The sequence below is a fragment of the Carcharodon carcharias genome, chromosome 16 (assembly GCF_017639515.1).
Source record: "Carcharodon carcharias isolate sCarCar2 chromosome 16, sCarCar2.pri, whole genome shotgun sequence".
NCBI lineage: Eukaryota > Metazoa > Chordata > Chondrichthyes > Lamniformes > Lamnidae > Carcharodon > Carcharodon carcharias.
The window spans coordinates 12,747,383-12,774,331 of NC_054482.1; the positions used below are offsets into that span (position 1 = coordinate 12,747,383).

At 43.1% G+C, this 26,949-nt stretch overlaps 1 protein-coding gene across 2 annotated transcripts; it reads left to right on the plus strand.

Annotated features, from left to right (window-relative positions):
* Positions 1 to 13: 13 nt before the first annotated feature.
* Positions 14 to 25,727, plus strand: hsd17b7 (hydroxysteroid (17-beta) dehydrogenase 7). 2 transcript variants are annotated; one of them, XM_041208499.1, is made up of 9 exons: positions 14 to 136; positions 9,174 to 9,377; positions 14,446 to 14,538; positions 15,959 to 16,073; positions 18,444 to 18,638; positions 19,492 to 19,596; positions 19,694 to 19,750; positions 23,344 to 23,442; positions 25,504 to 25,727. In XM_041208499.1, exons 2-9 carry the CDS (start codon positions 9,235 to 9,237, stop codon positions 25,603 to 25,605), a joined length of 909 nt encoding a protein of 302 aa, XP_041064433.1. In that variant the 5' UTR covers positions 14 to 136; positions 9,174 to 9,234; the 3' UTR covers positions 25,606 to 25,727. The 2 variants fall into 2 exon arrangements, with proteins under 2 accessions (XP_041064433.1, XP_041064432.1); XM_041208498.1 differs by lacking the exon at positions 14 to 136 and adding an exon at positions 142 to 252.
* The last annotated feature ends 1,222 nt before the right edge of the window (positions 25,728 to 26,949 follow it).

Genomic DNA, 26,949 nt, shown 5'->3' on the forward strand with positions numbered 1-26,949 from the left:
CCGGTGGTGACGGGTTGTGGCCTGAGGGGGAGGAGCCGGTGACGGAGCCGGTGGTCCGATTGGGAGCGGATTCGGAGCTGGGGCCACCGGGTGGCTGGAGGAGTTGAAGCGAGGAGCAGAGTCCGGCTTGACTAAGGCAGGCGGGCGGGCAGGGGGTGGGGTGGAAACTGACCGCGCGAAGGTGATGGCGGAGGAGGCCGTTTCCCGAGCAATGGCAGGGCGCAGGGTTGTCCTGGTTACGGGAGCCAACAGGTAATCATGGTAATAGGTGCTGCCAGACCTGCTGAGTTTTTCCAGGTAGCTTTGTTTTTGTTTTAGGTAACCATGGCGCCGGGCTGGGATGAGGAGAAACTTCTTTAGCCAGAGAGTGGTGAATTCATTGCCACAAAAGGCTGTGGAGGCCAGGTTATTGAGTGTATATAAGACGGAGATAGACAAGTTCTTGATTGGTAAGGGGGTCAAAGGTTATGGGGAGAAGGTGGGAGAATGGGGTTGAGAAACTTATCAGCCATGATTGAATGGCGGAGCAGACTCGATGGGCCGAATGGCCTAATTTCTGCTCCTGCGTCGTCTTATGGATGGCGCTGGGCTGGGACCCTGGTGGGATTGAAACCTCCTTATCCAGGGAAGGTGGAATAGTTGAGACTGGGAGATGAGAGTGACTGCCCTTGGAGAGTCAAGGCAGCATTGGACCTGGTGAGTATGGCATCCAGGAGGCTTAGCAAAACTGGAGTCAAAGGGATAAAAGCAAAATACTGCGGATGCTGGAAATCTGAAACAAAAACAAAAATTGCTGGAAAAACTCAGCAGGGCCAACAGCATCTGTGGAGAGGAAGACAAGAGTTAACGTTTCCAGTCTGTATGACTCTTCATCAGAATTAAAGAGAAATAGAAATGTGGTGAAATATAAGATGTTTAAAGGGGGTGGGACAGGCGGAGCTGGATAGAGGGCCAATGATAGTTGGAGGCAAAGGAGAGATTGCTAAAGATGTCAAAGGTGCTGATATTATCTAAGGAATGTGCTAATGGTGCCAAAGGGTGGAAAGCAGGATGAGCAAGTGACAGATGGCCCTCATGGGGGTGGGGGGAAGGGATCGAAATAGGCTAAAAGTTGGAGATAAAACAATGAAATAGAAATAGGTGGGAAAAGAAAAAAAAATATTATAATAATTAGAAAAAAGGGGATCAAAAAGGGGGTGAGGATGGAGGAGAGAGTTCATGACTTGAAGTTGTTGAACTCAATGTTAAGTCCAGAAGGCTGTAAAATGCCTAATCGGAAGATGAGGTGCTGTTCCGCCAGTTTGCGTTGAGCTTCCCTGGAACATTGCACTAGGCCAAGGACAGACGTGGGCATGAGAGCAGGGTGGCGTGTTGAAATGGCAAGTGACAGAAGGTGTGGGTCATGTTTGCAGACAGACTAAAGGTGTTCCACAAAGCAGTCACCCAGTCTGCGTTTGGTCTCTCCAATGTAGAGGAGACCACATTGGGAGCAGCGAATGCAGTAGACTAAATTGAGGGAAGTGCAAATGAAGTGCTGCTTCACTTGAAAGGAGTGTTTGGGTCCTTGGATGGTGAGAAGGCGGGAAGTAAAGGGGCAGGTGTGGCACCTTCTGCAGTTGCATGGTGCCGTGGGAGTTGGTTGAGATGTAGGGAGTGATGGAGCGGGCGGGGAAGAGAGAGCGGGCACAGGTGGGCGAGGACCCAGTTGGCACCTGCGATTGGGTCTGCTCCACCATTTTATGCAGGTGAGCCAATTAAGGCCTACACAGCGTATTTGCTGGCTCCTGTGGATAGCAGGAGTGTGCGGGTAGCAGCGGGTGTGCACAGACCGCTGGGTACAGTGGAAACCCGGCAGTCTGTTTAACAAAAGGCCTAGCAGCCTTTTGTCGGCTGCTCACAATGGCCAGTTCCAGGCCGCAGCAAAGGGGTTCAGGTGGGCAGGGCAGCGGGGGGGGGGCCAATGCGTCCCTTGTATTTCTGATGACTGCCTTGCTGCCCTCTTCGAGGAGGTGGCAGCACGGTGGGAGGTGTTGGTTCCCCCAGATGGGAGGAAGAGGCCCCCCACATGACCAAACGTGCCCTTGTGGTGGTGTAGGTCCTATTGCAGCGCTGCTCAGCTTCTGTTCTTGGATAGCGGAGAGGCGTCATGAGCCACCTTCTGAGGGGATAGCCCTTGTCACCCAGCAGCCATCCATCAAGCCGGGCCGGAGCACTGAAGAGACCCGGTATCTGGGAGTGTCGGAGGATGTAGGTGTCATGGGAGCTGCCTGGGTACCTTGCACAGACTTATAGAATCAGCATCCTGTGGTCACATACTATCTGCACGTTCATGGAGTGGAAGCCCTTCCTGTTGTTGAAGGCATCGGGCTCACTTGCTGGCGCCTTGATAGCCACATTTGTACAGTCTTTCGCACCCTGGAAGCGGGGGAAGTCAGCAATCGCTGCGGAGCCTCTGGCTCGCTGTGTCTGGCTTGTCTGGTTCCAACGGAAGTGGATGAAGGTCAATGCACGCCTGAACAGAGTGTCTGTGACCTGCTGGACACAAGTGTGATTGGGAGACACCACAAAGCTCACCCACCAAGCCCAGGAAGGAGGGCAGCTGTGACCTTTAGAGCCACTGGCATGGGGTGTCCACCCACACAGTTAACGAAGATCTCAGGCCCAATCATCTGACAGATATGGTTCACTGTCTCCCTTGACAGTCGGAGCCTCCTTCGGCACTGCGCCTCAGACATATTAAGGTAGCTGCTTCGCCACCTGTATACCCTGGCAGCAGGATAGTGGCGTCTTCTGCAGCCCCTTCCTCCTTGTACTACCTCTTGGCCCTGCGCCCCTTGTGCCTGTACTCCCAAAGGTGGCTCCCCTGGAGGTTTAATGTGCACCCTTGGCCTCCTCCTCCTCCTAGCCCTCCCTTCCTCTTCAGAGGGGCTGCCTCCAGTGGACAGATCTGCTCCTATACCCAGGCTAAGGGAAGGCTTCCTGAAACCTGCAGGCCCGGAAAAGATTCCTAACTGCAGAGTGCTGACCTGAAGGTTTAAAGTCCAGAAGAAGCTGCTGGCATGCGTTCTGAAGTACTGCAGATCACACAGGCAAGTTTGAAAAACTTCCTCCAATAAATAATAGAAATTAATAGAAATGTGTCCTGCCCGTTTTGCCCGTGTGCTGACCTGACGATCGCACGGGCACTGGTGCTGATTGTAGATTAAAGGGCCTTAAGTGGCCTGTTAATTAATGGCAGGAGCGCGTCAGACTTCATCACGCACCCACCCAGCGCGTGACGTTGGGACACTTGCCTGACGTCATCATGCGCCATTTTACACGTGGACATGCGGAGCCTGCCCCCCACACGTCAAACGAAAAATTCTGCCCATTATTTAGTTTTAACATAAGCCTCTTCAGTCCTGATTGGATTTCATTGGCAGAATTATATATTAGTGGATCTTTCTCAGATGAGCTGTAGAGCTGCAACCCAGTGTTTTATTGGTTCAATCAAAAATAGGATGGGTTGTCTGAGAGGCAGCTTCACCATTGGTGCAGGGACACGTGCCCTTTTTGCGGTCTTGTGGAGTCCGTGGACCATGCATATATAGGGTGTTGTAGGCTGCACTCCCTTTTTAGTTACTTGAAAAACCTTTTACTGATGTTTTGTTTGCACTTCAGCCCCACGCTCCTGATCTATGGGCACCCGGTGCAGAAGGGGGTCGGGAAGGAGGAGGACCTCCTCGTGAACCTGCTCCTGGGCCTGGCCAAGTTGGCCATTAACAGGTCCAGGCAGCAGGCGATCGACGGGGGAGTCCCGCCCGATTGTTTGTCCCTCTTCCGCGGCTACGTTCGCTGCCGGATGTCCCTGGAGAGGGAGCACGCGGTGTCTGCTGACATGCTCGAGGCCTTCCGTGCTCGGTGGGCACCGCGGGGACTGGGATGTTTTGTTGACCCCTTTAATCACATTTTGATTTAAAGTTTGTAAGGTTCCTTTAAATTTTGTTCTTGGTTTTACAGCTGACCTGAATTAGGAGCTGTGCCTGATTTATCCCAATTTTGTTGATTTGGTTTAATTGGTTTCACGTGAAAGATTATTGGTGCAGTGTTTTGAAACTGGACCTGTCAAGTGGATGGTGTTGTCCTCTTTGATGAAGAGGAGGGACGTTCCTCTGGTGTTCTCACCAACATTTCTCCCTTAGCCAGCATCACCAAGACAGATTGACCTGGATTTTGTGATATAAATAATAGTTAGACTATTGGTGATCAACATTGTTAAAAGAGTAAATCGGACAGCAACTCTCAGTGGCTACACATGCAAGTAAAACATGGAAAGCAGGGTGTTACTGTCCGATTTGCCCTGCTCCTCCAGAAACTTTGGTATATCAGTATCTCATCAACAGATTCTGCATTCAAATGCACAGGAAGGTGAGAAGTTGCAGTACCTACGTGATAGATACCAACTAAACACACCAGAAAAAAAATAAGCTTGTCCATTTCTGTGTAAGTAAAATTTTAACACCATGGTGAGTCTTAATTACTGCCAAACCTCTTTAGCACCGAAAATCAACTTTTCTCAGTGTAGAATCTCATTCTGTCAAATTTTATTAACTGCTGGATATGTTTTTAAAAAGTGACAATTTGAATAAACCTTATTTTACTTTCTCTTTCTGTCTCTTTTATCAATCTCTCTTGATCCCATCTCTTGTTCCCTCATTATTTCACTTTCTGTACCGGTTTTGATATTGAATTTAATATTCTAATTTACACTCCATGATTCAGACTCTGCCCCTCTCATTGAGAATTCTTCAATGTGATTTGTTAAGGATAGATTGCTTGCCCATTTCACACAGCTCCCAGGTTCTTTGTGGAGGGCGTCGTGCTGAAAAGGATTTCTAATCACCGCAAGTTCCAGGGCAAAAGCCCAAAGGAAGTCTGTAGGCAAGTGTTAGTGTATGGAATGGCTGGTGCCATTTGCTTACTGCTGACTGCAAAATATGAGCCACGATTTGGTCATTTATTTAATTACTATTTGTGAGGTCTTTTCATGTTCAAATTGCTTGCTGCATTTTTCTACATTAAAATCATGACTGCACATTGGCTGTGGCATGAAAAGCAATGTAAGTTAATTATTTCTAAAAACAAAATGCTGCTTTTACTGTAACCAGCCCAATTGTTTCAAGTTAGTTTGAAGCCATAGTCAAGTACATTTAATATAAAATAATAACCAGACATTGGATAATATTTGTGAATGGAGTACATATGAAATTATAATTTACTAGGTTTGTTCCAGCTTTAAAATGTTGCCTTCATCTAAATGTTCACTATAACTCTCAAACTGCATGCCCCTGAAGTTGACTTAATGTGTACACCAATCAGAAGATGTGTTTTGAGGTGGTAATATATTGCAGCAAAAAACTTTTAAAATCAGATCCTACAATCCCAAAGTAAATTATGTTCATCTTAGCTGTGGCTACACAAATCTCCAGTATAATGCTTATCCTATGTGAACCACTCCTGAACTAGTACATTTTTATGTGTCGAGAGCACTGGCTCGAGTGTCTGACGCAGGACTTATTTAAAAGTTTCTAAAAATCCCAACAAACCCCCGAAAACACTTTTTCAGCTCTGTTGACAATGTACTGTACCTAGTACCAAACCCAAGTTGGTGTGAGATAGCCTGCCAGAGTCCCTTGCCACTGTGTTTCAGATTGTTTTTTAAATCTTTCACGGGATATGAGCATTGTTGGCAAGGTCAAGAATTTATTGCTCGTCCCTAATTCCCCTACCAATGTGGGGATGAGCCGCTTTCTTGAACTATTGCAATCCATCTGGCATAGGTACAGCCACAATGCTTTTAGCCAGTGAGTCCTAGGATTTTGACCCAGCAACGTAGAAGGAAAAGCGATATAGTTTCAAGTCAGGATAGTGTGTGTGTCTGGTAGTGTTCCCATGCATCTGCTGCCCTTGTCCTTCTAGGTGGTAGAGGTTGCAGGTTTTGTTGGTGCTGTTGAAGGAGCCTTGGTGAGTTGTTGCAATGCACGAATTGTCACGTGCCACATCAGCCAAAACCTGAGTATTGTCCAGGTCTTGCTGCATATTGACAGGGACTGCTTCAGTATCTGAGGAGTCATGAATGGTGTTGAACATTGTGCAATCATCATCCACACTTCTGACCTTATGATGGAGGGAAGGCCATTGATGAAGCAGCTGTGATGGTTGGGCTAGGATACTACCCTGAGGAACTCCTGCAGTGATGTTCTGGGGCTGAGATGATTGACCTCCAACAACTAACTTCCTTTATGCTAGATATGATGCTAATTAGTAGAGCTTTACCCTTGATTCCCATTGATTTCAGTTTTGCGAAGGCTATTTGGTGCCACACTTGGTCAAATGGTGGCTTGATGTCAGGGGCAGTCACTCTCACCTCACCTCTTGAGTTCAATTCTTTACTTTTGTCCATGTCTAGACCAAGACTGTAATGAGATCTATAGCTGAGTGGAGCTGGCATGTGGTAATGTTACTGGACTAGTAATCCAGAGGCCCAGGCTAATGCTCTAGGGATTTGAGGTCAGATCCCACGATGACAGCTTGTGGAATTTAAGTTCAATTAAGAAAAAAAATCTGGAATTAAAAGCTAGTCCCAGTAATGGTGACCATGAAGCTATCAGATTGTCGAATAAACCCACCTAGTTCAGCTGCCATTTTTACCCGATCTGGCCTACATATGACTCCAGACCCTTGCAATGTATTTGGCTCTTAAGTCCCCTCTAAATTGGCCTAGCAAACCACTCAGTTGTACTAAACCACTACAGAAAGGCCAAAAAGCAATAAAACCAGACAGTTGCATTGAAGTGGCACAGCATACTGTGCTCAGTCAACCCTGCAAAGTCTCCCTTGCTAACATCTGGAGGCTTATTCCAGAATTGGGAGAGCTATTCCCACAGACTTGTCAAGCAAAAATCTGACATCGTCACACTCATTGGAACATTCAGAAGCCTCCATCATCATCCTTGTCCAATATGACCAGTAGGATAGACTCAGCGGAGGTGGTGGTTGGACAGTACGTTTACAATCAGGAGAGAGTTACCCTGGGAGTCTTCAACATTAACACTGGATGCCATGATGTCTCATGGCATCATGTCAAACATGGGCAAGGAAACGTCCTGCTGATTACTACCTACTGCCCTCTCTCAACTGATGAACCAGTGCTCCCCCATGTTGAACATCGCATGGAAGAAGCATTGAGGGTAACAAAGGCACAAAATGTACTCTGGAGGGGAACTTCATGGTCCATCAACTACAGTGGCTCAGTAGCACCACTACTGACCAAGCTGGCCGATTCTTAAAGGACACATTTGCCAAACTGGATCTACAGGAGGTGATGAGGGAACCAGCGAGAAGGAAAAACCTACGTTACTTCATCCTCACCAATCCACTTGTCACAGATGCATCTGTACATGACAGTATTGGTACAAGTGACCAGCACATAGTCTTTCTGGGGACATAGTTATGACTTCACACCGAGGATGCCGTCCTTGTGTTATGTGGCACTACCACCGTGCTAAACAGGATAGATCCAGAACAGATAAAGCAGCTCAAAACACAGTATCCATCAGCAGCAGCAGAATTGTATTCAACCACAGTCTGGCATCTCATGATCTGGCATATGCCTCCCTTTACCATTACCATCAAGCCAGGGGATTAACCCTGGATCAGTGAGGATTGCAGGAGAGCATAACAGGAGCAGCTCCAGGCATACCTAAAAATGAAGTGCCAACCTGAAGAAGCTATAGCACAGGACTACAAGAATGCTAAACAGTGGAAACAGCATGCAATAGACAGAGCTAAGCAATTTCACAACCAACAGGTCAGATCAAAGCTCTGCAGTCCTGCCACATCCAGTCATGAATGGTGATGGGACAGTTAAACAACTCACTGTAAGAGGGGGATCCATGAATATTCCCATCCTCAATGTTGGAGGAGCACCCCCCCCCCCCCCCCCCCCCCCCCCCCCCCCGCCCCCGCCCCCACATCAGTGCAAAAGATAAGGCTAAAGCATTTGCAACAGTGCATGATCCATCTTGGCCTCCTCTGGAGGGTCCCAGCTTCACAGATGCCAGTCTTCAGCCAATTCGATTCACTCCACGTGGTATGAAGAAACAGCAGAAGGCACTAGATACTGCAAAGGCTATGGGCTCTGACAATATTTCAGCAATAATGTTGAAGATTTGTGCTCCAGAACTTGCCGTGTTCCTAGCCAGTGCAAAAGACAAGGCATTTGCAACCATCTTCAGCCAGAAGTGCTGAGTGGATGATCCATGTCTCAGCTTCCACCTGAGATCGCCAGCATCATAGATGCCGGTCTTCAGCCAAATTTGATTCACTCCATTTTAGAAACTTTTTCTTCACAACTAACCTGTGTCATTCAGTTTTCAGCACTATTTTAATCATTGCTAACAAAATTAATCATAATGCAAAAGATATGGACTTTGTAGTTTTACAAGGAGTTATGTACACTGCTAACAATAGTGGAGTTAACAGCAGTGCAAGTACTACTTCCAGCTTTGATAAAATGGAGCAGTGAAGTAAATGTTGGTTTGATGAGCATCCCAGACTTTGTATGCTACTAAATTGGAAGTTTAAACTTGTGGGATAATTGCTTCGTTACTCAAATACTGAACATAAAGATTGTCAGAATATCAGAAACCGTTTCCCCTTGCAAACTTTGTTAGTGCTTAAAGTAGGTCCTGGTATTAGAGGTCCTTCAGCTGCCTGTTCAGTTGTAATTTTTTTCACAGGCAGAAACTGCAGTTTAATGCAATTTCTTCTGACCGCGCAATCTTCTCCGGATATCTACACTGCATTCTATACAAGTGATATTTTGTCCTCATTTTTTTTTTCCAAGAGTAGCTTCTGTGGTGTAAATTTTTAAGTGCATTAATGACGTAAAACAATTAACAAGTTTAAAGACTTTCTTGAGGTTGCAATATAGCACTAACAAAAGCTTTGAATTTTTTGCCTCCTTCCTAATACTGTCCTCTAAGTGCCCACACCTGCTTAACATCTTTTGCAAGGGTGTTCTCTCATTACGGCTTGCCTTTGCCCTATATTTTTATTATTTGCACTATATAAATACTGTCACCAGCTATGTGTTACCCTTCCAGTTGATAACAGTTTTATTTCTTTCCCAGTGGCATAGGCCTGGCTCTTTGTGAACGCATTCTTTCTGAAGATAACCAGATCCATCTATGTATGGCATGTCGAAACATGCAGAAAGCTGAGGCTGCTAAGTCTGAACTTCTCCTGTCCCATCCTGGAGCTGATATCAGCCTTTTGAAAATAGATGTTGGAAATATTAACTCAGTGATCAAAGCAGCAAAAGAAATAAGGCAAAGGTACCATACTATCATTATTAATAATATTGTTAATACGGCATGAATTTAATGGCTTGGTATTTGCCAAAGTGATTTTCAACGATTATTCCAGCAGGTCGGTATGAGACAAGATTCTCACGCCACGTTATGTAGCTGCAATGAAATGCATTTGCTTAGGTTTGGAGAAGCATTCATTCTTTCAAATTGAAATAAAGTCATTTCCATTCATTTTAATAAGTTTGTATTTTGTGAGTTTGATTATTGTTTGGTGACTTATCTCCTCACTACGTTCAATGTTTGAATGTCTAATTAGTATCTCGGAGAGCCAGTATTCGAGTTGTAGTTTGACCATAGCACTGCACAGTTTGGTCATTATGTCCTCTGATTAGTATTCTTGTATTGATTACACAGGTCAACATGCTATTGACTTGGTTGAATACCAGCCTGTATTATTTCAATATTTTGAGCATTGAGCCTGGGCCTATTTCAAATTTATCCTGAGCTATTTCAATGCTATTCATGGAGAAGTGTATGCTTAGTTTAATAATATGTTTAGTAAGTTTAGTCTTACTGTTTGCAGTACCTGACACTATTATATTGATCCACTGTTTTTTTGGACAATTTGCATATTTTGTTCAACTCATTCTATAATTTCTGAACTGCCTCCTCTGATTTTATTAGCTTAGTATCAACTCCAAATTTAACAAGTTTTCATTGGGTTTCTAAATTCAGGGCATTGGTGTAGGTTAAAAACTGTCGGGATAAATCTGGGCTTTGAGCCATTGACTTCAAGGAAATTAAAAATTGGGAGAGATGCAAAACAGGCCTTTGGCTATCACTGTCTTTTATTGCATAAAGTCAAGATCTACCCTGTGGTGCTTCCTATCTCATCTCACCTCTGACAGTCACTTGCTATTTCCTACCATTCAGCCAGTTTTGAACACCAAGTTAACATAACCCAATACTGTTGCAATGTCTACAATTGCCTCAAATTAGTTAGCACAGCTTTGAATTTCAGACCTAAAACAGAAATTTCTAGAAATATTCAACAGGTCACATGGCAACTTTGTTTCTCTCTCCGCAGATAACATTTCATGTCTATGACTTTTAGTCATTTTAAATTCCAGGACAGGCTGATACTGAGATCAAAACAAAAAACTGTGGATGCTGGAAATCCAAAACAAAAACAGAATTACCTGGAAAAACTCAGCAGGTCTGGCAGTATCGGCGGAGAAGAAAAAAGTTGATGTTTCGAGTCCTCATGACCCTTAAACAGAACTGAGTGAAATTAGGAGAGGGGTGAAATACAAGCTGGTTTAAGGTGGGGGTGGGGGGTTGTAGGGACAAGCAAGCAGTGATAGGAGCAGATAATCAAAAGATGTCACAGACAAAAGAACAAAGAGGTGTTGAAGGTGGTGATATTATCTAAAAGAATGTGCTAATTAAGAGTGGATGGCAGGACACACAAGGTACAGCTCCAGTGGGGGTGGGGTGGAATAAGACTAACAGAGCATAAAAGGTATAGGTTTAAAAATAATGGAAATAGGTGGGAAAAGAAAAATCTATATAAATTATTGGAAAAAACAAAAGGGAGGGGGAAGAAACGGAAAGAGGGTGGGGATGGAGGAGGGCGTTCAAGATCTAAAGTTGTTGAATTCAATATTCAGTCCGGAAGGCTGTAAAGTGCCTAGTCGGAAGATGAGGTACTGTTCCTCCAGTTTGCATTGAGCTTCACTGGAACAATGCAGGAAGCCAAGGACAGACATGTGGGTAAGAGAGCAGGGTGGAGTGTTAAAATGGCAAGCGACAGGGAGGTTTGGGTCATTCTTGCGGACAGACCGCAGGTATTCTGCAAAGCGGTCGCCCAGTTTGCATTTGGTCTCTCCAATGTAGAGGAGACCATGTTGGGAGCAACGAATGCAGTAGACTAAATTGGGGGAAATGCAAGTGAAATGCTGCTTCACTTGAAAGGAGTGTTTGGGCCCGTGGACAGTGAGGAGAGAGGAAGTGAAGGGGCAGATGTTGCAACTGTTGCATATGCATGGGGAGGTGCCGTAGGTGCGGCTTGAGGAGTAGGGGATGATGGAGGAGTGGACCAGGGTATCCCGGAGGGAATGATCCCTACGGAATGCCACCGGGGGGGGTGGTGAAGGGAAGATGTGTTTGGTGGTGGCATCATGCTGGAGTTGGCGGAAACGGCGGAGGATAATCCTTTGAATGCGGAGTCTGATGGGGTGATGTGAGGACAAGGGGGACCCTATCATGTTTCTGGGAGGGAGGAGAAGGCGTAAGGGCGGATGCGCGGGAGATGGGCCGGACACGGTTGAGGGCCCTGTCAACGACCATGGGTGGAAAATCTCGGTTAAGGAAGAAGGAGGACATGTCAGAGGAACTGTTTTTGAAGGTGGCATCATCAGAACAGATGCAAGGGAGATGAAGGAACTGAGAGAATGGGATGGAGTCCTTACAGGAAGCGGGGTGTGAGGAGCTGTAGTCGAGATAGCTGTGGGAGTCGGTAGGCTTGTAATGGATATTGGTGGACAGTCTATCACCAGAAATTGAGACAGAGAGGTCAAGGAAGGGAAAGGAAGTGTCAGAGATGGATCATGTGAAAATGATGGAGGGGTGGAGATTAGAAGCAAAATTAATAAATTTTTCCAGGTCCCAACGAGAGCATGAAGCAGCACCGATCCCCAGTCCCTTCCCACCTACATCCGCGATTCCTCTGACACCTTATGTCACATCAACAATTTCCAATTCCCTGGCCCCAATTGCCGCCTCTTCACCATGGACGTCCAATCCCTCTACACCTCCATCCCCCACCAGGATGGTCTGAGGGCCCTTAGCTTCTTTCTCGAACAGAGGCCCAAACAATCTCCATCCACCACTACTCTCCTCCGTCTGACTGAACTTGTTCTCACGCTAAACAATTTCTCCTTTAACTCCTCTCACTTCCTCCAAATAAAAGGTGTGGCTATGGGTGCCTGCATGGGCCCCAGCTATGCCTGTCTCTTTATGGGGTATGTGGAACATTCCTTGTTCCAGTCCTACTCCGGCCGCCTCCCACAACACTTTCTCCCTTACATCGATGATTACTTCAGTGCTGCTTCATGCTTTCATCGGGACCTGGAAAAGTGTATTAATTTTGCTTCCAATCTCCACCCCTCCATAATTTTCACATGGTCCATCTCTGACACTTCCCTTCCCTTCCTTGACCTTTCTGTCTCAATTTCTGGTGATAGACTGTCCACCAATATCCATTACAAGCCTACCGACTCCCACAGCTACCTCGACTACAGCTGCTCACACCCCGCTTCCTGTAAGGACTCCATCCCATTCTCTCAGTTCCTTCACCTCCATCGCATCTGTTCTGATGATGCTACCTTCAAAAACAGTTCCTCTGACATGTCCTCCTTCTTCCTTAACCGAGATTTTCCACCCACGGTCGTTGACAGAGCCCTCAACCGTGTCCGACCCATCTCCCGCGCATCCGCCCTCACGCCTTCTCCCTCCCAGAAACATGATAGGGTCCCCCTTGTCCTCGCATATCACCCCACCAGCCTCCGCATTCAAAGTATCATCCTCTGCCATTTCCGCCAACTCCAACATGATGCCACCACCAAACACATCTTCCCTTCACCCCACCGGTGGCATTCCGTAGGGATCGTTCCCTCCGGGATACCCTGGTCCACTCCTCCATCACCCCCTACTCCTCAACCCCCACCTACGGCACCTCCCCATGCATACACAAAAGATGCAACACCTGCCCCTTCACTTCCTCTCTCCTCACCGTCCAAGGGCCCAAACACTCCTTTCAAGTGAAGCAGCATTTCACTTGCATTTCCCCCAGCTTAGTCTACTGCATTCGTTGCTCCCAATGCGGTCTCCTCTACATTGGAGAGACCAAACGCAAACTGGGTGACTGCTTTGCAGAACACCTGCGGTCTGTCCGCAAGAATGAGCCAAACCTCCCTGTGGCTTGCCATTTTAACACTCCACCCTGCTCTCTTGCCCACATGTCTGTCCTTGGCTTGCTGCATTGTTCCAGTGAAGTTCAACGCAAACTGGAGGAACAGCACCTCATCTTCCAACTAGGCACTTTACAGCCTTCCGGACTGAATATTGAATTCAACAACTTTAGATCTTGAACTCCATCCCCACCCTCTTTCCGTTTCTTCCCCCTCCCTTTTGTTTTTTCCAATAATTTATATAGATTTTTCTTTTCCTACCTATTTCCATTATTTTTAAATCTAGTCTTATTCCACCCCACCCCTACTAGAGCTGTGTCCTGCCATCCATTCTTAATTAGCACATTCTTTTAGATAATATCACCACCTTCAACACCTCTTTGTTCTTTTGTCTGTGACATCTTTTGATTATCTGCTCCTATCACTGCTTGCTTGTCCCTACAACACCGCCCCCCCCCACCAAAACCTTAAACTAGCTTATATTTCACCCCTTTCCTAATTTTACTCAGTTCTGTTGAAGGGTCATGAGGACTCGAAACGTCTACTTTTTTCTTCTCCGCCGATGCTGCCAGACCTGCTGAATTTTTTCCAGGTAATTGTGTTTTTGATACTGAGATCTGCTAGTCTTGTAACCAACTGTGTGTGGTAAATTGCCTCAACTTTCAGCTGCTCTGCTGGGTATGATCTGTTGTTTTATTTTTTACATTTTTGGGCTCATCGAGTTGAAAAATATTGGTGCTGGTGAATGGTATATTCCCTGTTTATGGCATTCAAGTTTAGCATCAGGCACTCATAAGATAAATACAGCACAGTTAGATACAGAAAGTAGAACTCTCTCTGCTTAGCCCTATAATTGAAGATGGGAGGAAGGTAACCCATAATATTTTGAAATGTAAATCAGTAAGAGCTCTTTATTTCAGTGGTCCTGTTCTAATTAACTTACTTTAATCAACTTCTACTTGATTTATTCAGTCTAGCCCCATTTGTAATCTAAAAGCCTGACTAACCAGTTGTAATCCTAATCTAGTAATAATTGTTAATAGTAAAAAAAACTCTGCATTTTATGGATATTGTAGAAACATCACTTTTCACTAACTTGTTAATACTTTGTTTTGATGCAGGTATCAACATGTAGATTGTCTCTACTTAAATGCTGGAATTATGCCAAATCCTCATTTCAGTTTGAAAGCCTTTCTAACTAGTCTGTTGTCCAGGTATTGTACCAACAGTGTTTATAAATAATTGCTGAAGTTGCTGATTTGTATTGAACAAGAATGTACGTAAATGTATTTTAAAATTTTTCTTATCCACTGCATGGGCTGTTTTGTAAATGGCTTTAAATCTATAGCCCTGATTTTAATCTAACCCAGTAATGGGGACAGATTGGGTTTGGGCCAGGCACCAGTCTTATACCCAAAACAGAGCTGATGTTTCAGGTCAAGTGACCTTTCATCGACCCAATATGTTAACTCTGTTTCTCTCCATAGATGCTGCCTGACCTTCTGAGTTTTTCCAGCATTTTTGTTTTTACTTTGGAACATATTGCGGGTATCTCTACCTTTGACTATTCCAACGCACTCGGAATCACTCCAAGGCCACACCCCTCCCTATCTCTTTGACCTCTCCAACCCTGTAATACTTCGAGATCTCTGCGCTCCTCTGATGTTGGACCGTTGAGCACCCTCACTTAATTTGCCCCACTATTGGAGGCCCTAAGTGCTGGAATTTCCTCGCCAAACCCCTCTGCCTCTCCACTCCTCCTTTAAGTCACTCTTTAAAACCAGTATGTTTGATGAAGCTCTTGGTCATCTATCCTAATTTCCTTTTGTAGCACAGTGGCAAAATTTGTTTGTTAAGGCTATTGTGAAGCTTTAAAATGCACTATATAAATGCAAGTTGTTGCTGTAGTAGAAGCATGGATAATGGTTTCAGAAGAGGAGGGGTTGGTGGACGCTGGCAACGTTCTGGAGGTAGAAGTTAGCAGTCTGGGTAATAGGATGTGTTTCAGTTTGCTATGAAGAAACAAAATTTAAAAATTAAAATTAAAAATGAAAGAGAGAACCATATAATTTATTTTGCAGCCTCCTGATTTGTTTCACAGGCCGTTTGACCTCCGCAATTTAAAAGCAACTACAATTATTTGAATTTCACAGGGATTATTTAAACAATGCCTATTGTGGTACAAGTCTAGTTCATTCCTAAACATTACTGCCATGCTCTAGACTCCAGAGCAATACCACAGTAGATTGGTTGAAGTTATGAAAATCTGTTTGAGGAGCCTTGAAGAGGACAAGGGGAACAAAAGAGCATGTCCACATTATCTCAGCATGTAATTGATTGGTTAATGACCGCAAATAAGATGGCTAACTTAATACAGTACACAATCCTCTTTTTAGGAATGGAAAGCTGAAGTAAATTGCTTCTCATTTAAATGCATGCAAAATTAATTCTTGGCAAAGCCTACAATTAAAATTCAAGTAAAAGTGAATTCCAGTTATCTATTCAGCTGAGAATAAAGGTCTGAATGTCTTAATGCATAACAATGAATGGGACACTATGTGTTATCTGTTTGTGAGGAAGATAAATTGAAGCTAATAGTCATATTATCTTGTGATGGTGTTTTCATTTTAACAGAAAAGTTTTCATCATGTTTCAAACCGGGCAGGGATTGCTCACCCAGGAAGATTGGCTTACTGATGATGGACTACAGCAGGTCTTCATGACAAATGTCTTTGGACATTTCTTACTGGTAAGAATGTATGTGTATTCATGACAAGTAGATGTTCTTTCATGTATGGACCATCCATTGCATGCTGCCAGAGGGCTGGTACTGACTGAAGCCTTGCATGAAAATCTTGAACCACGGGTTCAGCAGGAGCAGCTGCAATGGTTTCCCATTGCATTCCCCATGGTTTTTATCTTCTCCTAGGCAGATTGAAGCCAAAGCCAAGGAGCCTCACATATCCTTTTACACTTTACCTTCTCCTCCTCACGTTTATCTAATTAACAATTCAAAACTACTGTACAAAGCATCTAGACTGGCTGGTTTCAATCCAATTAAGACACACGCATGGACCCTAACGTAGATACAGACGCTACTACAACTTCAGTTTAAAAATAATTTCTAACAACCTTATAGACGTTAATATCTGTTCATGACACAAGGATGTCTAGAGTGGGACTCAAACCCATCCTTTCTGACTGAGGGGGGAATGTAAACACTGAGCCAGAGGTCACTCCATCTAGATGCAAGTACCCCTGCTGGATATCACCCCAGTATTTGGAGACCATTTTCTAGTCTCCGCTTGCCAGGATTGTCTGGAATGGGATACAAGCCTTTTATCTTCTCTCATAAAATACTAATTATAATTGCTGAAGTAAGCTTCCATCTTCATGTCTATTGGCACCTTAATCTGTAAATTACTGTGTGAAAATCAATCATCAACCATAAGCATTGCATTTTTAGAATCAAATCCCTAGCTATCTGATTAAAAATTTGGACTCTATATTTTGTGGTTCCCATTTAAACAATGATTACAAACCTTTTTAGAATGGAAGAGGGAATATAAGTTTTCAGATTGCCTTTTCTGTGGCATATTTACATTGGTTATCTTCTTTCCACCTCCTCCTTTATAGTCTTTACCTGTAGATACAAAACCCCAGTTTTTTTTTGCCATCACCTACTTGCTCAAAGAAAAATCCAAAAGCAAACTACAAGCCCATCTTCAACCTCCGTTTCCAGTTCAAAGCTCTTGAACGTATTGTCGACTCCCAAATCCATTCTGTTCTTACCTACATTTCAACGTTTTAAGGCCAGGATTTTCCAGTCCCGCCAGCAGCAGGCGAAATCGCAGGCAGAACAGGAAAATTTGGAGAGCGGCCAAAAGTCAATTGACTTTTGGTCATTCTCCAAATTTTTCCAATCCTGCCCCAACAATGCCCACCACTGATGGGACTGGAATATCCAGCCATAAATGTTTCCACTTGGGTTTCCATCCTTGTCCCAGAACTAAAACTGCTAAAACCACCATTACAAACTACATGCTCTGTGACTCTTGACTATGGTGTACATAATGCCTCCTTGTTCCTCTTGACCTCTCTGCAAACTTTGATGCGGTTCATAGAACCAACATCCTCCAGTGTATTTCTGCTGTTGCTCAGCTTGGTGGGATTGCTTTCATTTAATTCTAACCAAAATGAAAAACATCTATTCAATCATAACCCAAGCATCTCTAGCAATGGCTTCTCTTCCTGACTCATGCAGTTACCACAAAGTCCCCAAGGATCTCAACTTGGCCCTCTCTTCCTCATCTATATATTGCCCCTAGGCAACATCATCCACAGATAACGGGGTCAGTTTCCACATATACACCGATAACTCTTAATTCTACCGCTTCGCCCCAGCCTCTTCACCCTTTATGCTGCATTACTGCTTGTTCTATATCTTGGATGAGCTACAATTTCTTACAGTTGAATCATTGGGAAGACCAAATCCATTGTATTGTCCACCAGCTTTGCTGCCCCAACTCACAATATTTCCGTTCCTTAGTCACATTCCCTCCCACTTCCCAGCCATTGTCAAGCTGAACCAGACTGCACACTGTCTCTGTTTTCCATTAGACCTAAGCAGAAATTCCAAACCAATTATTTGTCACCAGAAAGCCTGCCCAATTCCACCTCTACAGCACAACTTCTTGTATTTAATGATCTGTATATTTACACTTAAAGTCATAAATATAGATTGTAATTTCTTTATGTATTTTCACCTCTAAAATGTAATAATTCACATTTTGCATATAAAATGCATCTACTTAATTTATTTTATCTCCTCTGCCAAAATTTAGAAATTCCAGGTATAAAATTTGCCCTCAACTTCCTGTTTTTCCAAAGAAAGCAAATTACAGCTTACAATGAGGAAAATTAGAAAAAAAATGGCCCTAAAATTGGTATAGGTTTATACTATGTTCAGGGAAGCATCCAATGTGACCAAAAGATATGAATTTATTGCCTCAGCCTTTTATAAGGCAACATGAGAAAAGGAAAGAAGTCATGAGGAAAATATTGAATGTGTTATACTGCTAAACTATTCATTTTTAATATTAAGAATATCTATTTCTAGATAAGAAACCTGGAACCTGTACTTGGTCAAGCTGGTTGTGCATCACAGGTAGTTTGGACATCTTCTAGGAATGCAAGGAAATCTGCCTTCAGTCTAACTGACTACCAGCATAGCGAAGGCCAGGAATCCTACAGTTCTTCCAAATATGCTACTGATCTATTGAATGTTGGCTTGAACAAGCACTATAATAGCAAGGTAAACTTGGTGTCAATTGTTGCAGCACACTTGATGTAAAGATAGTGATGAGACCTATTAGTAAACTTGAACAAGCTATTTGTAACATTGTTAAAGTTAGAACATGAATCAATTTAGAAATAAATCAGTAAATATTTTCCTAATGCAGTGGGCCTGTTTACCCATATGCTTTTAAGTCATGAAGCACTTACAAACCAATTGGGGTGTCAGAGATTTTGCTACCCATTAAAAGACTACAGCAATGTACACCAAGGTATGTGGCCCTTCGCAACTTTCCTGAAAATAGGACTAGCCTGTGTGCACCCATGAGCATGCACATAGCAAGTTGTATTATAGATGTTGAATCACAGTTTTGATGCCCAGGTTGTATACTTCTATTATGTCTTGTGAAAATCAGCCTAGAAAAGAAGGGAAGGATGGGGTTGAGGACGAAGAAAATAATATCAACACATTCCAGCAAGCACCTCCATTGACTAATAAAAGAGCAAGACAAGTGACTTTTGTTTAAGGCAGTGATTAGCAATGCTGCCATTACATTCCATGGGAAAATAAGATAGAGACAAGTCATCTCCACTGTCAAAAAAAATGTAAGATTAATTCCTGGATTCTTTTAACTTTCAACAGAACATGTTCTAAAATATTATTGGCTGGAGCTGTAGATTGGGTGCCCTAGGTGTATCATGGGAGGAAGCTGTCCTTCTGCGTGCATTTGGCTTTATTGCCGAAAGAACTTCTAATCAACTTAATATTTATTTTCTCAACATGTTGCTGCCTTCAAACTTGAGAAGGGATTTTGGAACTGGTCATAGGCATACTTTAAATAACTTAACTTTCCATCTGCTTTTGATTCCAGGGTCTGTTTTCTAGTGTGGTATGTCCTGGTCTTGTTTTGACTAATTTGACCTATGGTATCTTTCCTCCTTTCTTCTGGACATTAATTACCCCCATTCTGTGGCTGGTGAGTAGAATATTCTGACATTTTCAAGCCATTTAGAACAGCTACTGTGATGAGTTTGCACTTTTAATAATCTTTGTTTAATTGTTCTGTTCTTCAGATTCGTCTATTCATAAACTCATTTACTCTGAGCCCTTACAATGGAACAGAAGCATTGGTATGTAGTCTAAAAAGAAGATAACAATTTTGAGAATCATTTTTAAAAATTGTAATCCTTTATTATCATCAATAACTCACAACATGTTAAGTGAAACAAAAGTTTTAAGGTCCTTGATGGTCAAATCTTATTCCCCAAGGACAGTCATTAGATGTCTTCATCTGCACACATTGCTAATGAAATTGCTTGATGGAGTAAGTCAGGTAATTTCCTATGAGCATATACCTTAAGAGTCATCAGATGAAATGCAAACTTTAAACACCGTACAAATAAAGACATAAACTTTTCTATAACACTACTGGTAATGTAGTGCTAGTTCAATAATGCTATTCACAAGAGGTTTTTTTTAATAAACTTAATAGTCAGCTGTGAGCTCTCAAATCACCCTCATTGCTTTCCTTGTTCCTTTGTAACAATCTTAACATAACAAAAGCCCACTTCTCAGCTAGGGAACAGTCCACCATATCAGAATAACCTAAGGAACAAGGAGGAATAAAATAAGGGAGTGGAAGGTATAGACAATTTATGTTGGCAGAATATGGGTTCTAAAGAGTCTTGTTTTCCAAGAATAAATGACTTGTGCTTATGGCAGTGCATTCTGGGAACTGGCTACTGCAATCTGCTCAGTGATGTTGACAGCCTTTTCCCCTCAGTGCTGTATGCAAAGATAGGCGATTCTAGTTTTTGAATTGCGAAGTAAAATTTAAAATATTGCAGCAGTATTAAAAATTGCAAGAGAGCTGTGCATTGAATTCCAGTTCTCATTTTGAGTTCTGTAGCTGCATTTATATAGCCTAGCCTACTATTTGCTTTGACAAAAGATGGTTCCGCATATATTTCTAAACATAACCTTAGATTCAAAAGGCTACACACTTAATTCACTGCTTTCAGCAGTTAAAGCACTTTTCCAAATTAGTCCTGACATCTTGTACCCTTGAACTTTCCAACTACATCTCCCCACAGGTGGTCAAAATGGAGGTCTTGTAGCACCCCTGCCTCTAAGCCAGAAGCTTGGGGTTCAAGTCCCACTCCAGGACTTGATGGACAAGGAAGGTGTGTTCATAATGCGGCAAACGAGTTGAGTATCAACTTGTAAATCCTTCCAACACACGCCAGTAGCAGGCACTAAGAGTGGGAGAGATTCCTGGTCAGCCATATGATGGGAAACAAATTGGAGCCTCTACCATCACTGTCCTTGGTTCCAGACTACAACTTGCATTTAAAAGTGTATGTTACAGCAACTTGGGGGGCCGTTTGGCTCAGTTGGCTGGATGGGCAGTATGGATCAGATTGCTGCCAACAGCATGGGGTTTGATCCCCATTCCAGCTGGGGTGGATTCAGGATCTACCTTCTTGCCATGATGGAGATTACAGCGCTGTGGTTGGAACCTGACTCTGGGCAGAGAACTCGAGAAGAAATGGTCAAAATCTTCAATAAAGTATTTTAGTAACATAGAGACTATTTTAGCCATGCTAGGACTAGGAAAGCAAAGGGTCATAAAACTGTATTTTTACAAATTATAAGCTTAGAGTTCCGTTCAATTGCAAATGAAAAACAAATGCTTGTCTTGTCACTTGGCTTCTGTTGTACACTTGTACGAGAGAAAAGTTCACTCAAGCCGATAATCTTTAATATTGTGCAATATGCATTTTAAGCAATGCTCTTAATTCATCACCCACCAGCATAGTTTACAGACCTGTAACCACCTGTACTTTATTTCTCCACCTGCGCATCGCACCACCACCACCTCCCCTCCCCCCCCCCACCACCACCACCACCACCACCACCCCACCACCCCACCACCCCAGCCTTGCATTAAATTCAAAGTCCTTGACCTTGTCCAAAAAGTTATATATGGTTTTTCCCCTCCCTAACTCTGCATTCTCCTCAAATCCCTTCCTGAGCATTTTGTCCCAACACAAGTTCTTCTGTGCCCTTTGTTACCCCATTTCTTGCAGAGCTTTCAGCTGCCTTGACCCTACAGTTCATTCATCACTGGCTAAACCCGTCTCTAAACCCTTCCTGGCTCAGTGACTGATTTCCTTGTGCTTTTTTGGAAAGTACCTTTGGATGTTTCTCTGTGTTAAAAATACAACATAAATATAAGTTGTTGCTGCAGTGGTAGTAATGAGCTAACTGATCTCGCCCAAGTGCTGGGTGATTATACTAATTGGCCTTTATGTCCCAAGGACACAATCATCCAGGGCTCCTGGGAATTCATATTTACTCTCCATTAACCTGTACTGGAAAGTGTGTGGTGAAAGAGAATAAGCGTGGTTAGTTTTGTCATGCGCCATGACTGAATCTTCTACCAATACTGGGTTAATACATAAAGAACAGTCACATGAGTAAGGTACTGGAATGTAGATGTGAACCATACGCCAGTATGAATTCCTGTTTTCAGGGATGAGTGGAAAATAACATTTACAACAGACTTTGAACAACTTTTCACTGCTATAAATTTGTGATGTGAGATGTGGAATATTTTCAATCTGAAGAATAAATAGGATGGTTGTCAATAAAGTATCACAAGATAGGCTGGACATAAAATATTTAATCCCTTAAATTGATGAGAATATTTATTTCCTGATATCTTTTCTGTTTCTTTGCAACCTGATTATAAATAGAAAGTACCAAAATAATCATCAATTTTATCAGAAAAGTCTTCAATTTAAAAACTTGACACATAAGTAATAAGAAGCTATTACTGATTATACAGTCCCAGTTATCTCACCCCTGCTTTCCATTTTCTAGCCATGTGTACTCAGTCTGTGTAGCTTTTGCCTTCAATGTTCAGGGGATTCTTAGAGTTTGCAGTGTAATTTAGTAGTAGCTTGTTGTCTCCCAAACTCCCATCATGTTACAAAGTGTCAAATAAAGCTAACTTTGGTGTATGAATCAGTTCTATGAGGTAATCAAATCATTACAAAAGTGAATTATTTTCAGATAATTAAATCATTTAATTGAAGGGCATGTTACCTTTTTTTTGTCATCTTTTGACCTTAACTGGGCCATAGGTCTCTGGATGCAATAGTGACCTGCTCTTCAGAGTTCAACTAAACTACTAATGATTGGCTGCTAGAAGACACCTGAGTGGCCTATTGAACACTATTGGTAATTCTCTGCATGTGGGGAGGCAGTTTATCTCTGAGATAAAAGCAAAATACTGCGGATGCTGGAAATCTAGAATAAAAACAAAAATACCTGGAAAAACTCAGCAGATCTGACAGCATCCGTGGAGAGGTTATCTCTGCCTTTGTTACGGATCTGCCACACTTTGAATGTAAACAAAGGTTTGTGAATAACCTGCATCCATTTTCAATCTGCCTAGTTAAACAAAATACATTAGATTTTTTTCCATAGGACCAGGTTAGGGAGCGATGCTAGATCTTTGTTGAAGATTGTGGATTCGATATTTGAGAGATAATCATTGACCACTCGTGTTAATGTGAAGCGTTGGTACAGGGCAAGAGAAATTCCACATTTTGTTCTAACTTTCCAAATGGTTTTGTCCTTCAAAGAAAAATAACTTTTTATATGGTGATTCCCATTAAGCTTATTATTCCGTTTCTTTTCTTTTTCAATTTTCTAGGTTTGGTTGTTCACACAGAAGCCAGAGTCACTGGACCCAATGATGAAATACCTCAGCTGTACATCTGTATTAGGGAATAATTATATAGCCCCGTGCAAGGTGAGGTGGTTACAAGTGTAGTACAACAAAGATCCAGTGAATGTTACCATAATATTTATAACTTTTTATTAACTTTTTACAACAAAAAAGAACCATGCTTGTGCATTGGATTTAATTACAGTTGAAGGCTGTAAATCTGAATACTTGGTAAAGTAAACATTTTCTATGTTTCAATATTCCCAAAAATATTAGTCTAATGTTACAGACAGGAGAGGGATTTAAATTAAACAGCCTGATTTCTCCTCTCACCATCCCTCTGTTAAACATAAAGGTGTTTTGATTTAGATTTCCCCCTTTTATAAGCAATTACATATTTACCAATCCCTCAGTTTTGGTGGGATCCAATTTCTATCAGTAACCCCACAGCAAACTTGAGAGAAGGTAAACTCAGAGGAGTAGTTTTATTTGCACACACTCAGTCACGAGGAGGAGTTGCAACGTAACCTCCTTTTTACTCCTACAATAAAAGAGGGGGTGATAGAGAAGTAAAGATTTATAGGGCGAAGACCACAGACTAAGGAATTATTGTTTCATATGGGGCAGGATTTTACGTGTAGCGAGCAGGGCCGGGGCCTGCTAGTCGATGCATAAAATGACGTGTGCTGACGTCGGGCGGAACTCCCGACGTTACCGCGCCCCATTTAAATTTTCAGGTTCAAAAATCATCAGCTCCGTGCCCGCCAAACTGTCAAAGGCCAATTGAGACCATTGACAGAGTCAATTAAGTAATTAAAGGACCTGCCCGTCCAACCTTAAGGTTGGCGGGCAGGCCAGGAGCCCTGGCGCGAATTAGAAAAAGCCTGAAACTTCATCCACGGGCGGGATGAGGTTTCATGTAGGTTTTTAAAAATTTTAATAAAGCTTTGGTAAAAATATAGACATGTCCCAACTCTTGTGACAGTGTCACATGAGGGCACATGTTAGGGAAATTTTATTTTTCTATTTTTTGCTTTTTGATATTTAGAGCTGATCTCCCTGAGGCTGCACTTAGTGCTCTTTCGTGCGCCTGCGCGAAACAGCGCACTTTCGATTTTGGGATTTACCCTCCTCCCCACCACCCGCCTGCACAGGGAGTGCATAGCGTTTCTGTGCAGACGTCATGCTGGGTGGGCCTTAATTGGCCTGCCCACATAAAATGGCGCCCGATCGGAAGCGCACCTGTGTGTACCCGTCCTTCAACTTCGCCCCCGACAGGGGGAAAATCCTGCCCCAGAGTCCAGAATCAAAGTCCAATAGTGCGTTCCTTCACAGAGGTCAGCAGGTTGAAAATTTATGCTAGGTAATTCACTTTTCCAGTAGAGATGATTTCCACAATGAGATAGGCACATAGAGATGAATTAGTCTTGTAGGTGCTTAAGTTTCAGTAGAAACAGTGTACGTGTGGGGGCCAGGTATTCAAACCTGGGCTGAGCTTTTTTTCTGAGCTGCTGTTTGCTAGGTGGAAAATGGCAGACTGATTGGCAGTGCAGCAAGTCAGTGTAACTGGACCTCCCAGCTTATGTTGGGAGGGGCATCATGTGACTCCCACCTCTCCACTTTGGCTTTGACAAAGAATATATATTCCTTTGTCTAGATTCGTAAGATTGCTGATGTTTCAAACATTAAGAATTTCAAAGGAGTTTGCAGGGTCCTTTGTCCTAGCAGACTGATAGACTCTGGTGGATTATGAAATGTGGATAGCCTTTGTAGCATTCCCTTTGAATTTGATCGCTGCAGTCAAAGTGGTTGTTAGCGTTTCTTCAGAGATAATGAGGTGTCAGCTTCTCTGATACTGCCAGGCAGGTCCTTTTTTGTTCAGGGTTAAAGATAGACCAAGCTTCATCCTTTTGAAAATCTTTGTCCAAAATATGTGTATGTATCTGTACATATTTCATAAAAATGTATGTGAGGTTTTAGTTCTGTTACACCAACTAGATCAGGATTCTGTTGATACCTATAAATCAATTACAGACATCATTGCTATTCAGAATATCTGATTTTTATTTAGTTAATGGAAATAATTGTGGTGACCTGACTGTTACAGCTTCCACTGAGATAACAGGCCTTTTGTGTTCTTCCTAGATGGATGTTGATATGGAAACAGCTGAAATATTTTATCAAGAGTTGTTAAAGCTTGAAGGCAAGATGAAAGAAAAGAATGGCATGAGTGGGGACCATAGTTAACATACTGCAATTTGTTAATGGTGCATGCAACAATTCTTAATGGCAGCAATTAGAACTTAGTTTATTAAGGGGTGATTTGGAAAGATTGTACTCTTAACACCAGAATAAACACTTTAATTATGGAATCTAATTTTTTACTTCCAAACAAGTTCAATGTTTCAGCAGAAACTCTGGTTACTATCTTTATTATCAAATTTATTTCTGAAATATCTACCGACATTACTGGGCAAAATTTTAACTGCGAGGGTGGGGAATAAGTTCTGGTGCAGGATTAAATCCCTGAAAAATGCTGACATATTGAAAAACAAACATGATCCTTCCCACTTTGTTTTTACTGGGGTGTATTCCAAATCGTACAGGAACCCTCAATGGACCTGTCAGGTCAGACATCTAGCTAATTATGCAAATACCCAATTACTTATGCCTTTAACCCAGAATTCTGACTTTATCAGCCAGAGCATGGGTTTCCCAAGCTGTGTCGAACTCAACAGAGTGAATGAGGTGAGAGCACAGCAGGGAGTCAGACAGATGGGAAGCCATAAAAGCTGAAACTGCATAGTTGTTGTCCTGCCTATGTGAAAGGCTTGTGCTCACAGAACTTGTTCCATCAGCTTCCCAACCAATACAAAGCATCCTTATTCAGCCGAACTGAAAGTGGTTTGAACTCATTGTATGCTGATCTTACAAACAACAAGGTACATGAGATGCATTCCCACAATAAGCACCCAAGTGAGTCTTCTTGTGCAACTTCTAGGCCTTCCTCTTCTGCTTTCAATCACTCCTACGTAGTACTACCACCAGTAGCTTCAACAGAGCTTGAGGCAGGCTGCTTGTTCCCCTGCTCCAACAGCTGAGATGTCCATGGTGGGCATCGTCTGGGTTATAGGGCCTGTGAGAGCCCCAACAAAGACTGCCCTGCCTGCACCTGTGCAAGGGCAGACTCTGTCTCTTGCCTGACAACAATGTGTTGGCGGGGGGGGGGGTCAAGGGGTGTGGTACAAGGGATGAGAAATGGGAGCACCTTAAAAAGAGTGCCCACTTCCATTTGCCCTTCCATCTTCCCCTCATGGTCCACCCACACTTCCTTCTAGCCAAGAGCTGAGGAGCACCCCAGTAAGGCATTGAATGGCCAAAGTAAGGCTTTCCTTCATCCTATTTAAAGTGACTGACCGAGTGTGCATGTACTCGGTTGCCTGCCAGGGCTAATGCTCCATGCAACTGGCCACTTTCTATGGAGGTGAACATCAGCCCAAAGGCCTGAGATATCATGGCACTTATAGTAGAGATGGACTCCTCTAATCTCATTCCAAGGGTGTATAGTGCCTCTGAAATGTATTCACAACC

What these genes read in the sequence shown, in the direction of transcription:
- hsd17b7 (XM_041208498.1), top strand. Translation starts at nt 185, where the DNA reads ATGGCGGAGGAGGCCGTTTCCCGAGCAATGGCAGGGCGCAGGGTTGTC. An exon ending in TTACCCCCATTCTGTGGCTG is followed by an intron (nt 19,597 to 19,693) that starts GTGAGTAGAATA and finishes TCTGTTCTTCAG; the next exon opens with ATTCGTCTATTCATAAACTC. An exon ending in ACAATGGAACAGAAGCATTG is followed by an intron (nt 19,751 to 23,343) that starts GTATGTAGTCTA and finishes TCAATTTTCTAG; the next exon opens with GTTTGGTTGTTCACACAGAA.